This window comes from Chelonoidis abingdonii, chromosome 6 (genome assembly GCF_003597395.2).
Source record: "Chelonoidis abingdonii isolate Lonesome George chromosome 6, CheloAbing_2.0, whole genome shotgun sequence".
NCBI lineage: Eukaryota > Metazoa > Chordata > Testudines > Testudinidae > Chelonoidis > Chelonoidis abingdonii.
In genome coordinates, this window is record NC_133774.1 from 26,565,483 (window position 1) to 26,583,483 (window position 18,001).

General features: G+C 46.2%; 1 protein-coding gene across 3 annotated transcripts in view; it reads right to left on the reverse strand.

Moving 5' to 3' along the window:
• Positions 1–9,816: 9,816 nt before the first annotated feature.
• Positions 9,817–18,001, reverse strand: part of RANBP3L (RAN binding protein 3 like) — a 37,785-nt gene continuing 29,600 nt past the window's right edge. For 2 of the 3 annotated variants that reach the window (XM_032772036.2, XM_032772038.2), the window contains exons 14-15: positions 16,087–16,285; positions 10,494–11,361 (exon numbers count right to left, since the gene is read on the reverse strand). In XM_032772036.2, the coding sequence (XP_032627927.1) occupies positions 11,216–11,361; positions 16,087–16,285 (345 nt within the window). In that variant the 3' untranslated portion in view covers positions 10,494–11,215. The other variant, XM_032772037.2, reaches the window with a different exon arrangement.

Sequence of the window (18,001 nt, forward strand, 5' to 3'; positions counted from 1 at the left end):
CCAGTTAATTTTTCAAGTGACTGTAGTGTTTGTGAAAGATAACATAGCTCTGAAGTCCTCATTTTTCGCAAAAGAACTGGTACAGGAGAGGGAGTAGCAGTCCAAACTTCCCTGCCAATATGCCTCAATTTTAAGTCACAGAAAAACTACCTCAAAAGGAAGTGGGACTCAGTCCCCTTATGTGTTTTCAGTCCTTGGCCACTCTGCATAGATTGCCAGTAGCATAAAATATTAGTGACTAATGCAATGGTGGTTTGGTGTTGTGGACTCCTGTTCACTAGAAAGTGTACTGAACTATAAACTCATTTTAAATAGGTCACTGAAAGACATAAAATGGTAACAAGATTGAGGTAAGGATTTAGCCTGCTGACGTGAAGGTGAAAGGCTCTAAATTCCATTATTAATCATGTGGGCCACATTGTCCATCAAACAATTTTTATCAGAAGCAGATAATCTTTAATGTTGACTACTCCGATATTTCTTCCTTTTTCAGGAACTGAGAGTTACAATTTTCAAAAGAAGCTGGAAGCTGAGTTAATGATTAAGGGTCTGATTGTGCATTCCTTGTATGTTCAAATCTTTCACTGGCTTCAATGGAAGTTTTGTCCACACAAGCTATATACTGACTTTTTTCACAATTTTTTCACCCTAAATAAAAAAAAATAAAAAGGACCGCTTTCCTTTTTTAAAAAAATTATTTAGAGCTATAGTTGGGACACAGAAGAAGACATCTAATTAACTTGCATTTTCAGTCTATCTGTAAATTGTTTGGCTATAATATTGTTTTATTATATGCTGCAATAAACTCATACTTTCTCAATACTGAGTTAAAGTATTTCATAGTAAAAGACAGTTTCTCACCCTTGTAACTGTTGTTCTTCGAGATGTGTTGCTCATATCCATTCCATTTAGGTGTGCGCGTGCCACATGCACATTCGTCGGAAGATTTTTACCCTAGCAACACTCAGTGGGTCAGCTGGGCACTCCCTGGAGTGGCACCGCCATGACGCCGGATATATACCCCTGCCGACCCAACCGCCCCTCAGTTCCTTCTTGCCGGCTACTCCGACAGTGGGGAAGGAGGGCAGGTTTGGAATGGATATGAGCAACACATCTCGAAGAACAACAGTTACAAGGTTGAGTAACCCGTCTTTCCTCTTCGATGATTGCTCTTCACATTCCACCTTGGGTGATTCCAACTACCTAGCGGGGGTCAGAGTGAGAGGGAGAATGCAGAAACTGCTGGCCAAAGGCTGCATTCTCTGACTGTTGAACCAGAGCATAATTGCGAAGCAGAGGTGTGGACCGAGGACCAGGTAGCTGCGCGACATATTTCCTGGATTGGTACATGAGCCAGGAAGGCAGCAGATGAAGCCTGAGCCCTGGTAGAATGTGCGGTGAGATGGCTCGAGGGAACATGAGCCAAGTCATAACAAGTGCGGATGCACGCCATCATCCAAGCGGAGATCCTCTGGGAGGAGACAGGTAGGCCCTTCATTCAGTCTGCCACTGCGACAAAGAATTGGGGCAATTTATGAAAGGGCTTCATCCATTCGATATAAAATGCAAGCGCCCTATGGACATCTAGGGAGTGCAGTTGTTGCTCCCGTCGTGATGAGTGTGGCTTCGAGAGGAAGACCGGAAGGAAGATGTCCTGATTGATATGAAGGCTGATACCACTTTTGGGAGGAATGCTGGATGTGGTCACAACTCCACCTTGTCCTTGTGAAAGACGGTATACGGTGGGTCCACCGTGAGCGCCCAAAGCTCGGAGACTCGTCTGGCCGATGTAATGGCTACGAGGAAAACTGTCTTCCAGGACAGGTATAGCAGCGAGCAAGTTGCTAACGGCTCAAATGGTGGAGACATAAGTCTGGTTAAGACCAGGTTGAGGTCCCAGGTAGGGGCAGGGCGGTGTACTTCGGGGTATAGGCGCTCCAAGCCCTTGAGGATCGTGGAAACCATAGGGTGTGAAAACACGGAGCGGCCACTCTCCTCTGGGTGGAAGGTAGAAATGGCCGCCAAGTGCACCCTCAGTGATGATACCGCTAGGCCCTGCTGTTTGAGAGATGAGAGGTAGTCTAGGATGGTGGGGATCGAGAGCTTGGTGGGAGTAACATTTTGCATTTCGCACCAGCAGGAGAAACGCTTCCACTTGGTCAGATACGTAGACCGAGTGGAAGGTTTCTGCTATCCAGGAGTATTTGTTGTACTGAGGCAGAGCAGCGTAACTCTGACTGGCTCAACCACACAGGAGCCATGCCGTGAGGTGAAGGGACTGCAGGTCTGGGTGGTGAAGTCTGCCATGGTCCTGAGTTATGAGGTCTGGGAGAAGAGGCAGGGTAATTGGGCTGGCTATCGACAGGTCAAGCAACATGGTGTACCAGTGCTGCCTGGGCCACACTGAGGCAATCATGATCAAGCAAGCTCCGTCCCTGTGGAGCTTTAGCAGGACCCTGTGGACCAGCGGGAACGGTGGAAAGGCATAAAGCAGTTGGCTCATCCATGGTATCAGGAAAACATCCGAGATCGAGCCAAGGGAGAGACCTTGGAAGGAGCAGAACATCTGGCATTTCCTGTTCTCGCGGGAAGCGAAGAGGTCTATGCGGGGAAATCCCCACTTCTGGAAAACAGAATGAATAATGTCCAGACAGATCGACCACTTGTGAGAGCGGAAGGATCTGCTGAGTCAATCTGCCAGAGTGTTCTGAACCCCTGGGAGAAAGACCTGGTAGCGTCCTATCAAATGGGCTATACAAAAGTCTCAGAGTTGAATGGCTTCCTGACAAAGTGGGGAGGACCGTATCCCCCCGTTTGTTTATGTAATATATGGCCGTTGTGTTGTCTGTGAACGCTGAGACAACAGCCTTGCAGATGCTGTTGAAACGGCTGGCACGCAAGGCGGACTGCTCTCAACTCTCAGACATTGATGTGCAAGGCCAGCTCCTGAGATGACCAAAGGCCTTGAGTGCGAAGATGTCCGAGGTGAGCACCCCAGCCGAGAGAGGACACATCCGTCGTCAGGGCCATAGAAGGCTGGTGCGGATGGAACAGCATTCCTGCACACACCAGGGAAGGCGTCAACCACCAGTCGAGGGAGCCTAGGAGTCTCAGGGGAACCATGAGGATCCTGTCTATATTGTGACTCCCTGGGTGGTATACTGAGGAGAGCCAAGTTTGAAGGGGACTTAGGCGTAGCCTGACATGCTTGGACACGAACATGCAGGCAGCCATGTGACCCAGGAGGCCGAGACAAGTTTGAGCCGAAGTGGTTGGGAATTTTTGTAGGCCTTGTATAAATCGATATCATTGCATGAAACAGCGGCTGTGTTAAGCAGGCCCTGGCGAGACTGGAGTCCAGAATGGCTCCAATGAACTCTATTCTTTGTGTGGGAACCTGTCATAAACAGATAGCTAAGGGTTAATGTTTCTTTTACCTGTAAAGGGTTAACAAAGGGAACCAAACACCTGACCAGAGGACCAATCAGGAAACCCGCGAATGAGCCAATCGTCGAGATACGGGAAGACGTGTATGCGTCGACGACAACGGAGGGAGGGGCGACTACGGCCATACACTTTGTGAACACTCTTGGGGCTGTGGAGAGGCCAAACGGAAGGACCTGTAAATTGGAAATGTTGACGGTTGACCACAAACCTGAGGTACCGTCTGTGCGGAGGATAAATGGCAATGTGAAAATACGCGTCCTTCATATCGAGGGCGGCATACCAGTCTCCAGGATCCAAGGATGGGATGATGGTCCCCAGGGATACCATGCGGAACTTCAACTTTATCAAGAACTTGTTGAGTCCCCGCAGGTCTAGAATTGGTCTGAGACCTCCTTCGCCTTGGGGATTAGGAAATAGTGGGAGTAGAACCCTTGCCCCTCAAGTCCTCCGGTACCTCCTCTATAGCTCCCATGGCAAGGAGGGACCGTACCTCCTGCAAGAGGATTTGCTCGATGAGAGGGGTCCCTGAAGAGGGACGAGGATGGGGGTGGGAGGAGGGGGCGAAATAAACTGAAGGGCGGTATCCAAATTCTACCGTGCGTAAGACCCAACGATCTGAAGTTAGTTGGGTCCACGCAGGAGGAAAGAGGAGAGGCGGTTGCAAAAGGGAGGGAAAGGATCCTGTTGAACAACTGGTACGTTGCCCTCGGGCGCGCCTTCAAAAGTTTGGTTTAGGTCCCGGGTTGGTTTGGCGGGCCGTGATTCTGACCCCCTTGGGGTCCGGACTGCTGTCTACGATTGCCTCGGCCACGCCTCCTGCCGAAGTCCTGCCGCTGTCTAGGCGGGGGGTAAGGGCGCTGAGGCTGGGGCCGGAAGGGTCTGCGCTGAGTCTGCGGTGTGTGCATCCCGAGCGAGCGCATGATCACCCTATTGTCCTTCAGACTCTGCAGCCTAGGGTCAGTCTTTTCCGAAAATAGGCCCTGACCCATCGAAGGGCAAGTCCTGTATCGTATGCTGCAATTCAGGTGGAAGGCCTGACACCTGAAGCCATGATATTCACGCTCATGGCAATTCCTGAAGCCAGAGTTCTGGCTGCGAGTCGGCTGCGCGTCTAACGAGGCCTGGAGAGAAGTTCTCGCCACCTTCTTTCCTTCCTCCAAAGGGCCGCAAACTCTTGGCGCGAGTCTTGGGGGGACTAGCTCTGTGAATTTCTCAACCGCCGCCAGGTGTTATAATTTATAGCAGCTAAGCAGGGCTTGTTGGTTTGCCACCCTGAGTTGGAGGCCCCCGCAGAGTAGATTTTACGCTCCCAATAAATCCATGCGCCTAGCCTCCTTTGCTTTTGGGGCAGGGGCTTGCTGGCCATGGCGCTCCCTTCATTAACCATTGGACGACGAGGGAGCAGGGTGTACGTACAGGTACTCGTACCCTTAGAGGGCACCATGTACTTCCTCTCAACTCCCCTAGCCGTGGGCGGAATAGATGCTGGAGACTGCCAGATGGTATCAGCCTTCGCTTGGATCGTCCGAATAAATGGTAAGGCCACCCTTGTGGGGTTGTCAGCCGACAAAATATCTACCACCTGGGTCCTCTATCTCCGGAACCTCCTCCACCTGGAGGTTTCATATTCAGGGCCACCCGTCTCAGGAGGTCTTGATGTGACCTTAGGTCAATTGGAGGAGGGCCCGAGGAGGATGTCCCCGCCACCGCTTCATCTGGAGAAGAGGAAGAGGAAAGGCCAGGGACAATCGGTCCTCCGTTGTCTCGTGGACTTGGGCGACATCCGGCTCCGGTGGGACCTGAGGGTCTGGTGCCTGAATGGAGCTTCCTCCGTACCCGCAGGAGGGGGGCGGCTAACAGTAGCCTCCTTGGGGAGACCAGAGTGAGCCAGACACTGGAATTTCTGGCTGGTGGCAGCGCTATCAGATCTAAGCTGGTAATTAAGCTTGGAGGTTTCATGCAGGCACCTACATTTTGGACGCTAAGGTTCAGAATTGGGACTTATGCTGGGAACTTCTAAGTCAAGGTCCTGTGCATAGGAAGCACTGTCCGCATGGGATGACATAGATGCATGGCGAGACAACCAAGGAGGAGCTGAAAACCCCTGAGAATGGTCTCCATCCCTGGGTAGTCTGTCTGTACACTGCAGCGGAGAGCAGGACCGGGCGCTATACCGGTACCGGGAACGAGACTGGGACCTGCGACTGGAACGGTGCCGGGAGGTCGACTGGGACCTCGAAGCTCGACGCCGGGAGTGGCTGCGAGAGGTGTGGTGCCGGGAGCTTGATCATTACCGAGAGTACCGAGCTGATGAACTGGGTCTTGAACAGTGCCGCGAGTGCGACCGGTACCGAGATGGAGAAAGGTACCGGGACTGCGAGCGGCGTCGGGACCGGGATCGGCGATGGGACAGAGAACTCCAGCAGGACCGCAGTCGTGATCAGTGCCTCTCAGCGGTGCCGACGGAGGATGGTCTCAGTAGGGCAGGCTTGCCTATGGACTGTATAACCCGCACCGGCGGTGCCGGGGGTTGAGGAAGCGCAGACTCCGTCAGTGCAATCAGTTCCCTTGCCGTAAAAAAAATCTCCGGCGTGGAGGGAATAGTAAGCTCAACCACGGCGCGTGCAAGGGAGCTGTCAGGCACCGGATTCGAAGGCTCTTGCGGGACCGGAATCGACAGTGCTGAAGTTGTCGGTGCCATGGCAGTTGTCGGTGCCGGGCAGTCCAACTTGGGTGGGTGCTCCGACTGCAGCATGGACGCGGAAGCCGCAGGAGTCTTTTATATTTTTTTACCCACGGGGAGAGGGAGCGGTGCCGAGCAGACATCTGGGCTGGCGACAGTTGGTGCCGAGGGGCCTCAGCGGTACCGGTGCACTCCGGTGCCAAAGATGCACTTCTCCCCGGTGTGGACTGTCCGGCGCTCGGTGCCGATGGTGGAGGAGTAACAGCTGCCTCCATCAGGAGCTGTATAAGATGAAAGTCCTGCTCCTTTTTGGTCCGCGGCTTGAAGGCCTTGCAAATGCAGCACTTATCTGCGAGGTGGGATTCCCCGAGGCACTTAAGGCAGGAGTCGTGAGGATCTCCTGTAGGCATCGGCTTGTGACAGGCCGAGCATGGTTTGAAACCCAGTGAACCGGGCATGGGCCCTGACACCAGGTGAGGGGAAGAAGCTAATCCCTGAACCCCTCTTAACTATATACACTAACTATGTTAAAGAAAATAATAAACTAACTGCAAGTATAAAAATTTTGAACTATATACACAATAACGAGAAAACTACGAGTAGCTAGGGAGGTGGAGATCAGCTTAGCCGCGCTGCACTGTTCCAACGACCAACACGGGCGGTAAGAAGGAACTGAGAGGCGGTTGGGTCAGCAGGGGTATATATCCGGCACCATGGCAGCGCCACTCCAGGGGGTGCCCAGCCGACCCACCGAGTGTTGCTAGGGTAAAAATCTTCCGACAAACGTGCACACAGTGCGCGCACACCTAACTGGAATGGATATGAGCAATCACTCGAGGAAGAATAGATGTTACTTTTAAAAGCTATGTATTGCAACAATACTAAAATAGCACAAATAACTTAATGTAAAAAGATGTCAAAATTAAAAATTCACACCATGAATGTTTTTAATTCTATCTATGTATTTATATGGCCCCATCACCATTATATCTGAACACCTCCAAAGTAGTTAAAAATAGAAACAACATCTCTTTCTTCCTTCCCAGTTCAAAGAAGATATAGCTCAATTAGTTATTAAGTGTGTGCGCGCGCATGTGGGTTTGTAGACTTTCAGGGGGCAGAAAGCAAACTCACAAGAGATAGGTTATTCATTTAATTCTGAATGATCACAAACTTCACTGCATCTTCTGGGAACGTGTCTTGGTCCAGCGTGTATGAAAATTCTGTATCTCACTCCTGAGCCTTCTTTTGTTGACTGTTTTGTGGTTGTAAAAAGAACATAGTTGTTGTGGGAAGTCATGACTGCAAGTCTTTGAGATCGTCAAAACTCCCCACAGAACAGAATCTAGCTATCAGGATAGATCTTGAATCAAAGTCTGCCTTCAGCTGAAAACCAATTCAGAGAGTGGAGTTGTCATAAACAGATAGCTAAGGGTTAATGTTTCTTTCACCTGTAAAGGGAACAAAGGGAACCAAACACCTGACCAAAGGACCAATCAGGAAACTGGATTTTTTCAAAACTCAGGGAGGGAATGTTGGGTCTGAGTCTTTTGTCTGTCTCTCGGCTATGAGAGGCTTTTTTCTGTCTTCAAGCTTCTAATCTTCAGTTTCAAAGTTGTGTGAGTACAAAGGTAGCAAAACAATAGGCTTTATATGTTTTTTTTGTATTTACATGTGTGTAGTTGCTGGAATGTTTAAATTGTATCTCTTTTTGAATAAGGCTGTTTTATTCATATTTTTCTTTTAAGTAATAGCCCTGTGTATTGTCAACTTGATGCAGAGATCATATGTTCATGTGTTTTTTTCTTCTTTTTTATATAAAGCTTTCTTTTTTAAGACTTGTTTGAGTTTTTCTCTCTGGTAGGCTAAGGAACGAAGGGAAGGGGAATTCTCTTTGTGTTAGATCTACGGAGGGTAAGCTCTGCAGCACCAGGGAATTGGTGGGAGGGATGAGGGGGAAGAGAGATAGAATCAATTTCTGTTTCCTTGTATTTGGGGTTTGTCTCTTTGTGGAATAGAGGAGACATGCTTCTTGGTATTGTGATGTAAAGAGATTGCATCAGTAACTCTCAGGTTAGCCCAGAGAGGAAAGTCTGGGTGGGAGAGAGAGGGGGAAGGGAAGTGGGTTATTTCCCTTTGTGGTAAGACTCAGGGCTTCTGAGTCTTGGGGGTCCCCAGGAAGGGTTTGGGGAGACCAAGAGGGGAGCCAAAACCCTGGAATTTTTGGGATGGTGGCAGCGAGATCAAATCTGAGCTGGTAATTAAGCTTAGAGGGGTTCATGCTAGCTTCTCAGGTTATGAACGCTAAGGTTCAAATCTGAGTAGGAAGCTACGACAGGAGTGCCTGGCCAACATTCTCACTATGACCTTTGCTAAGCACATGGGCTGCTGCTTTTTATAACAGCTGAAGTTTTTTCAGAATGTGTAATTTTGTTCCTAGATATGAGTTGCAATAATAAAATTTGGAAGTCAGAAATGCGGGGATCTCCATTGACAGGTGTGAAACTGATCAGCAGGGTTACAGTCAGTCACAGATTAAAAAAAAAAGAGCATTTTTTGTTTTTATGGCCATTTGACATCAATAAATTTGGATCCAAAAGGATCCCAAAGCAGTGGCCTATTGTAATTTGAGGGCAGATGCTCTTACAGTGGCATTTCCCTTTTCCTATTAGGATCACCTGAGCCTTGCCCAGATTCAGTGTTAGCCAACTGCTCTTCATGCAGGTGCTAATTTTGGTGAGGTATTGAGAATTCTGGGAGATGGTGCTGTTTATGATTTTAAAATAAATGTGGAGCTGAATGTTCATGGTGTGCTGGCACCTAAACCCATTTTTCACAACTTCTCCCAACAACTTCATATAGATGTTTAATGAAACAGGAGGACTGAGCCGTGGGTGGACTCTGCAGGTGACATCTTTTGAGATGGAGAAGCCATAACAAACCTTGGGGTCAAAGAAGAGACTTGAGCCATTTCAGGGCATTTTCTTCACATCTGCAGCCATTGATGGTAGGAAACAAATGTGATAATCAATGGTATTAAATGCTGTAGTGAGGTTCAGAAAGACGAATATGGGTATTTCCTTCCTCTGTTGGCAAGAAGAGCAGAGAGCACTATGCATCAAATACTGTTTTTTTAACATGAAGTGGCCTGAGAGGGATCCAGTATTCTTCTAGTTTCTCAATCAGCTTCGTTAGACAAGAGGTAGGCAATGGGCAGTAATTGGTGGGGTCGCTACCATCACGTGACAATTCCTTTAATACTGGTTGGATTATTTTATGTGTTAGGATGGCTGGTAGACTTCCATCATCAAAGGAAGCAGAGTTCAGGAATACCAATACTTAATAAAAAAGTTATTATATTTAACTGTAGTTTAGCTCACCGATTTAAGGCAAAAGTTGTAGCAGGTCTCCAGAAATATTGTATGTGCATCCATTTGCACATGACAAATAGGCAGTTATCTGTGCAATTACTTATTTTGTATAGGCAAAGGGAGTTTTCGTGTGTGCAAACAGATGTGCCCCAAAACATTACAGTTGAATTTTCAGATGCTTCCTAAAACTTGAGGCCTGATCCTGATCCAACTGTAGTTGGTGACAAAACTCTCACTTATTGTAGTGGGAACAGAATCAGACCCATCTCTTACCATTTTGAAAAAGGTATCCTAATTCCAGCCAACAATATGAGATATTTTCAAAACAAAGATCTTGTTTAATTAAAGGTTAGTTTCTGTAGACTTAATTCATATGAAACTCTCATTCACAAGGAGTTCTGCATGAATACAGACTGCAGCATAGGACCTTGAATGTTAGCGAACAACTACAATGGCTCTTTCCAATAAAACGATGTTTAAAGTGTTCATAATATGCATCTTTTTATGGACAGACATTACATAACTGAAACAATAAATATATCTTCTTTTAGAAATATCACTATCTGATGGTTAAACAATTCTCTCCATCAATATGATGAATGAACCTTGATTAGATATAAAATCCATCACGTTATTAATGTCTCCATATATGATTAATTCCAAATTGGAAGGCTTTGTAATGTTTCTTGAATACCGGAGGCCACCCTGTCGTTCCTATTCCAGCGCAAGGAATGAAGATTGGAATCCTTAAAGTGCTTCTGAAGTCCATTTCTGCTGTATTAAGCTTATGTTGTCCTGAAAGTTAATCTTTGCTTGAAAATCATAGCATGTGAATGCATAGGATTTCCTTACTCCAAGACTGCTGAGATGGTTTACAATTTTTCAGCAAGATGAGCTATCAACTGTATTGCTGTAATCATAGGTAGCTGTCATGAGCAAACAACAGGCTGTCTGCGGATCCATCTAGAATGATCTGAAATAGAATTAAATATATTCAGAGTATTCACACTTTATTATGAAATACTGATTTGATTTAGAGTAATAGGTTAATGTCTGGATATGATGTATTCATTGGTTATATACATATAATTTAACTAGCTAACCCTGGAACAGCCAGACTCACTTTTGCAGGTCAGTCTGTTTGACTACTCTCATCTCTATGCCTGCTACTTATAATAACTTAAAATCTATCCTTTCATATTTAATAAATTGATTTTATATTTTACCTAAAACAGTGTGGTTTTGGGTGAAGTGCTTGGGAAATCTCAGTTCAGACAACAAAGGCTAGTGTAAATCCATTCCACACTGAGGGAGTGGTGAATAAGGTAATGAGCTTATGCTGGCCAGGCTTCTGACCAATGCAAGATAGTACAGTTTGGATGCAAGGCTGGGGAGCTAGGGGGAATTGGCTGGGGCTTCTCTATTGCTGGTTCATGACTGGCTGGAAGATCATTCACGTAACTAGATATGCCCCTGCCTGTGGGTGGCTGTATAAGTGCATTGCCTGACAGAGGCTTGTAGTTTAATATTAACATCACACTGTGAGAGACAACCCAGGCTGGTGGGTTTGGAGGGCTCAGCAGTCCCACAGTTCAGGTTGCACAGTTAGAGCTGTTCAGACTGCAGGTGGCAGGAGAGAGAAAGTACGTCAGCAAATCTTGGAGCTAAAGGAACTGGAAATAGGGACTCAGAATCAAGCAGAGGAGTTAGCCCATCAGCAGGCCTTAGAACTGCAAGCTAAAACAGCTGAGGAAGAGGTAAAAGAGCGGAGACACCAACTGGCCTTGCTGGAGAACCAGAACCTTCCCTCACCACTGATTTCCACCTCTCCAAAAATCCATAAATGGGAACAATTGTGTCCTGCATACAAAGAGACAGACAATGTTACAGAATATTTTACTGCCTTTGAGAGGCTGTGTGTGATTAATGAGATTCCTGAGGACAAGAAAATCCCCTCTTTGCTTGCAAAGTTAACTGGTAAAGCTCTCAGAGGGGTAGCCGTGTTAGTCTGGATCTGTAAAAGCAGCAGAGAATCCTGTGGCACCTTATAGACTAACAGACGTTTTGGAGCGTGAGCTTTCGTGGGTGAATACCAGACGAAGTGGGTATTCAACCACGAAAGCTCACGCTCCAAAACGTCTGTTAGTCTATAAGGTGCCACAGGATTCTCTGCTGCTGGTAAAGCTCTGAATATATTCAATGAAGTGCAAGCTCAGGATGCTTTAGATTATTGTAAATTCAAAGAAACAGTTTTGAAATTATTTCAGGTTATCCCTGGAACACAGAGGGTAAAAATTAGGAATCTTAAGAGAAATGCTGATGTGAGTAATGGGGAATATGTAAACAGCATGAAAGATCTGATGGGATAATGAGTGAGGGGAAAAGGGGTTGAAAGCTTTGAAGAAACGTTTGACCTTGTTGCTCCGGAGGACCTCCTAAACATATGTAAAGATGAAGTGAAACAGAGTCTATGGGACAAAAATGTGAAAACTGTGGATAAAGTGGCATGCTAGCTGATGTCTTTGAGAAGACCCAGATATTTATTGAGAGCAACCACAGAAAGAGGGGATAAAACTTGGTGGGAAGCAGTGTACCTGTTTTACCCCTGGAAAAAAGGAGAGTGGCTGGGAGGCTGGGCACTCATCTCCCCAAAATCATTCTTCTAATCCCTATCTCAAATCTCCTGTGAAACCAGAAAAGCCCAAAAGGTTCTATCATTGTAATTCAACTGCTCACCTGAGGAATAAATGCCCTGTGCTGGGAGGACGCAGACAACAAATAGTTAATGCTGCTGTCTCATAGACTTTAAGGTCAGAAGGGACCATTACGATCATCACAGGAATTTCTCAGGCACCTGAGACTTACCATATTGGTTTTGTGAGACTAGTCTCTGCACAGTTAGACATGGAGCATGTTAATGTTGTCAGAATTAATGACAGGGAATGCTTAGGGTGGAAGCATACAGGGGAACAGATTTCTCTGGTTAATCAGAGTGTAGCACCAAATGCCAACATATTACCTGGTTAAATGGCAGAAATTGTAGATGTGGGTGGAACCAGATTCCCTGTGCCACTAGCTACAATTCACTGGAGTGGGAAGATTTGGAAAGTGTTTTGACTGTGGGGGTAATGGAAGATCTCTCGGTTGACATACTTAGTGGGAATGATTTTTTCCACATAGCTCAGCTGTTAAGGCATTTGCCCACAGCAAGAAGAAACATTATGCTGGAACCCCAGAGGGAAATAGTGTAGTCCCAGGAACTGCCGAAGGAAAGGGAGAAAAATCTCTTTGATTACTCTGCAGCAGGTGGAAGCAGTATGCTTCCAAGAGTGGAAGAGATTGAGACAGGCTCTGCACTGCAGCTGAAGGCAACACCTCCTCAGGAAGGGAGAAGGGTGGAGTGCCCGTCATTGAGAAAACTGTCTGGGGGTTAGCTGCCAGCACATTGCAGCTGAACAAGGGATAGATCCTGCTCTAGAGAGCATAGAAAGAGTGTCCAGAGGCGGGGGGGGGGGCAAAGAAGGAAACTCGGGAAAGAATAGTGGGAGAATGTCTCCTCACTGGTCACTTGGGAGAGGATGCCCAGGACAGAGTGGACACAGGCATGCATCCTGAGACTTAGGTTCAGAGAGGAAACTGAGTAACTGACCTTTTGGAGGGGAGCAGTCACACAGCCGACCTCTTGGGGATAGAGAAAAGGGTGATGGAGGGTACCCCAACCCAGGTCCCAGTTTTCCAGGACGTTGGTCCTGATATGCTTGTGGCAAATAACTGTCTCTTTAAATCGAGATGCAGCTACCATGCCTGTGATAGCCAAGGAGTTTTATCCAGGAAACTTCCAGGCAGCAGCTGTCTGTGAGAATGCAAATGACTCAGCTGGCAGAGGAGAGGAGGGCTTTCTCCAGGCTGGTAAGACATGAAAAGCAGCTGAGGGAGAGCTACTGGGAAAAAGTGCATCTGACCAAAGAGTAGACACTCTGCTCTTGAGGGAATTCTACACCAAAAAATTAAAAATTTTGCACACAATATTATAAAATTCTGCAAATTTTATTTGTCAATAAATAAATGTCATTGGGGGGGGGGATTTTGCAGAAATTAATGTGTGCAGAACTTCCTTTTCCCCACAGAAATGGGCTGCAGTGCTGCTAGCCGCAACTAGGGTCTGCTGGATTCGGCAGAGCCCAGCTCACACACACACAAGACACTGCTGAGAGGGAAGGGGAGGGAGCTAGAGGGTTCCTGGCAGCAGCAGTTCCCAGCATGCCCTGAGGGAAGGAGAGGGTGGCACACAGGAAACTCCATGCAAGCCTGTGGGACCGAGCATCAGGCTGTTTCTCCCTCTGGATACCTGGGCTCTAGGGAGAGAGGGGTGAGTGTCTGAACCAGGAGGGGCCCATGGCTGGGTTCTTGGAGGAAGGAGATGCAGGTATCTGGGCTGTGGGGGCCATAGCTGGGTTCAGGGGGGAGAGGTGGTTGTGGGTGTCTGGTCTCCTGGCTGGACTCTGGAGTGGGAAAGGGGGCAGAGAAACAGGCACAGGGTTGTCATAGCGGGTTCTTTAACTCTTTATTCCTGGGGAAAATTTTTTGTGGGTCTGTATTGTTACAGACATACTTACTGACAGATATTTTGAAATAAATTATCATCAAAATAATTGAAATTGGTGTGATTATGTAATTTTTTTTTTCTTTTTTGGCGCTGAATTTTTAAATTTTTAGGCACAGAATGCCCCCAGCAGTAAAATGTGAAGGCTCCAACATGGCAGTGGGGAGCACAGGCTGCTGGCTGCATGGAGGTGGGAGATCACCCTGCGTCACCGCCCGCCCCTGCACGGAGGTGGGAGATCAGGGATTTGATGGTGAGGTTGCCCTAACCGAGATACACCGCAAGGGCTGGGCCTGCCTCAGAACACCCCGGGGCCTGCCTATCTGCACTAGGTGTGAGCAGGCAGGCTCATTCCAGCAGGATCCAAATGTGGAGGGGCTGAGTTAGGGGGATCCAGGTATGGGTAAGAGGGTTCTGTGTGGGGCAATCTGGGTGCAGGGAGCTCACTGGGGGAAAATGGATGCACAAGGGATCATTGGGGGAGGGGGGATTCTGGGTGCAGGGGCAATGGGACTCTACAATTGGGTCCAGATGAAGGTGGTTGGGGCTCAGTGGAGGGGGGTCCAGGTGCTGGGGGAGGTATGGGTCTGGATGCATCTGATTGGGGATCAGTGGGGTGTGGGTCCACATGTGGGGGTCTCGTTAGGGTGGTCCAGGTCCAGGAGGGGTTGGGCTCACCGGGGTGGGGTTGATGGGCCTGCTTAACAGGGGAGCCCCAGCTGCTGCCAAGGGGATGCCGTGCTCCTGCTCCCCTCCCCATCTCCTTCTCTTCCCCAGCCCTATCCCACATGCTTCCTTCCCCAACTGCCTCTTCCACTCACCCCACCCAATAATGGCATGTTTTGTTCTGTGAACTGAATATTATAGAGATACAACAAATGATTATGGGAACAAGTATTGTAAACTGTCATATTTTTGCTAACAGGAAAAAAGAGCGTGTTTGTTTCCTAAAGTAAACAGTCACTCAAAACTGTTATTTGTATGTCATTTGATCCTTGCTGGAGAGTTTTTAAAAACTAAAAGGGAACAGTCTGCAGCTCCACTGGAAGGAGAAGTGTCACGTGGCTGATGATAATTCAGACGTCCTGAGAGAAGATGTATTTGCAATTTAGAACCCCTACATGCACAATGGCAGCTCTCCTGGGGTGAATCTCCCCATTTGGGCAGCATAATGCCTTCCTTCCACTAAGGAAAGGCAACTTTCAGCTCTGGCCACTGTATCTCTAGAGTCCCTTGACCCCAGCCACTTTATGGGCTGTGCTGGAGTGGGATTTGTGAGCATCTTACTCAAATACACCCTGCTTTAGGTAGCCTCTTCACCAGTGGTGTTTGTAGTGTTTGTTCCACTGGTGAAAGCAGATTACACCTGGGCAGGGTGTCTAGCCCCATAAATCTGCTGGTAGACAGAATCTATCACTTTATCAAAGTTGTTAATGTCCTGTAACAGTATAAAATCTCCTGGTGCTTACATTGTCAACCAGTTTTACCATCCATAAATGACTGACTGTTACAGTCTGTCAGCATAGGTTGATGTTTAAAAGAAATCAGACATTACATAAGTTTGGTTCAAATGACCATTTTTATAGTTCAGGTAGACTAACTTCCACAAGCTGTATGTAGCACTGGTATAAGTGGACTCAACTTCCAATGAAGTAAGTGGAAATTGAATGCAGCACTATAGACTATTTCAACTGAGATATCCAGGAGCCTTAACTTTAAGCTTGAAAATTTTTAACCCAGATATCCTGACATTCATTCCTCTGTCAAAAGACTACTCTGATTATTTATTTTAAAATAATTTGACACTGTTGACACAAGCCTGTCAAAATAATAAAACCCTACTTCAGTGCTGGAGAGAGGGTCACCATAACATAGGCACTTGGATGGAAAGTAGAGGTTAATAAAAGGGGTAGAAATGGGATTCTCAGGGCACCAAGTGAAGTTCAAAGGAGCACAAAAGTCTCGGGAAAAGCTCTGCTTACCTGATTCACTGCTGCTCACTTGAGTTATTGTTTCATCTTCATCATCATCATCACCACTATCACAGTTTAATGAATGAAAGGCTGTTTCTGGCTCTGTGTCAACCTGATTTGCATCCAATTCTTGCTCAGCAAAGCTTTGCAGTGCAACAAGACGGTGGTATATTGCTGTATACAGGTACTCAGTATCTTTTGAGCTTGCCTGTAGAAAATACAATGCATACAATCATTGAAAATAACTGCAAAATAACTCTGACTGCATCCAAACCAACCACTGAAGTGCAGATGCAAAGGGGAGAGATTTTAAAAGGACTGAAAAGAGCTAAAATCCCTTCATCCGACACTTACATAAATTTTTTTGACTCCAAAAGACAGTAAGATTCCAATTTAGTAACTTCATGAGAAAATCTACTTAAATATAAATGATATTAAGTTTGTCTTAATGGTTGTGTTATAGAATGTGTTAAAAAATAATTGTTGGTTGTTTTCCTTATAGAGATAATGGATGCAACTTTAAAACAAAAATTATGATTTATCTCAGTGAATGACTCAATTTTTATTGAATACTTAATATTCTTGACTCTGTGCAACTCCTCAGTAACAAAATGTACTTCTGACAATAATAAAACATATATGGATTGTGAAAATTCCTAGTCATATTTCTGGTTAGAAGTAAGTAAAAACAGAATTAACAACCAAAAATGAGTTCTCTGATTAACAAATGAAAAGATGCCATGAACTCTGCTGGTGAAGTTTGAGGGAAATAATTTACTGTAGGGTAGTTGAAAGCACATGGTGCAAAGCAGTGGAGTATCAGGCCCCAGAAGACCATGTGGATTCATTTACACCTGTACAAATTCAGAGTAGAAAGATACTAGTCTGATTTGGTAGTTTTATACCCAATTTATATTCACTTTGCACAGGTGTAAGTGACTTCAAGAGTTGCAAAGCAGTAGAGTATGTGGTTTTTCTTCCATGCTGCTCACATTTGCAGAAGCCAAAAACTTTTCTTTTACCATAGCCATGCACTGAAGAAAGCAGCTGAGAGCAATTCAGAGTTGGCGTTTCAGCAGAAATTAGCTCAGTTGTCAACTGAGTAATTTGTCATCACAGGAATATGTAGCTTTGCAGGGACAAAGTCAGCCTAGGGTTGCAAATGTTATAGATTAGACTCAAGTAGCTGCCTTTTTCATTGGTTCTCAAACTTTTTCATATATCTTTGAACCTGAGCTACGGGTGAGCCATTCTTTTTAGGCATAACTGAGGAACTGTCCTAGACTGAGGTGTCAAGAGAGGCGGTTTGGGAACAAATTGATAAATTAAACATTGGTAAGTCAGCAGGACGGACCAGATGGTATTCATCCAAGAGTTCTGAAGGAACTAAAATATGAAAGTGCAAAACTACTGACTGGGATACATAACCTATCACTGAAATCAGCTTCTATACCAGATGACTGGAGGATAGCTCATGTAATGGCAATTTTTTAAAAAAAGGTTCTGGAGCTAATGTTGGCAATTACAGACTAACTTTAATAGCAGGCAATTGGTTGAAACTATAGTAAAGAACAGGATTATTAAACACACAGATGAACATGATTTGTTGGAGAAGAGTCAACATGGATTTTGTAAAGGGAAGTCGTGCCTCGTCAATCTATTAGAATTCTTTGAGGGTGTCAACAAGCATGTGGACATGGATGATCCAGTTGATATAGTGTCCTTGGACTTTCAGAAAGCTTTTGACAAGATCCACACCAAAGTAAAATAAAAGCAGCAAAGAATCCTGTGGCACCTTATAGACTAACAGACGTTTTGGAGCATGAGCTTTCGTGGGTGAATATCCACTTCATCAGTTGCATCCGACGAAGTGGGTATTCACCCACAAAAGCTCATGCTCCAAAACGTCTGTTAGTCTATAAGG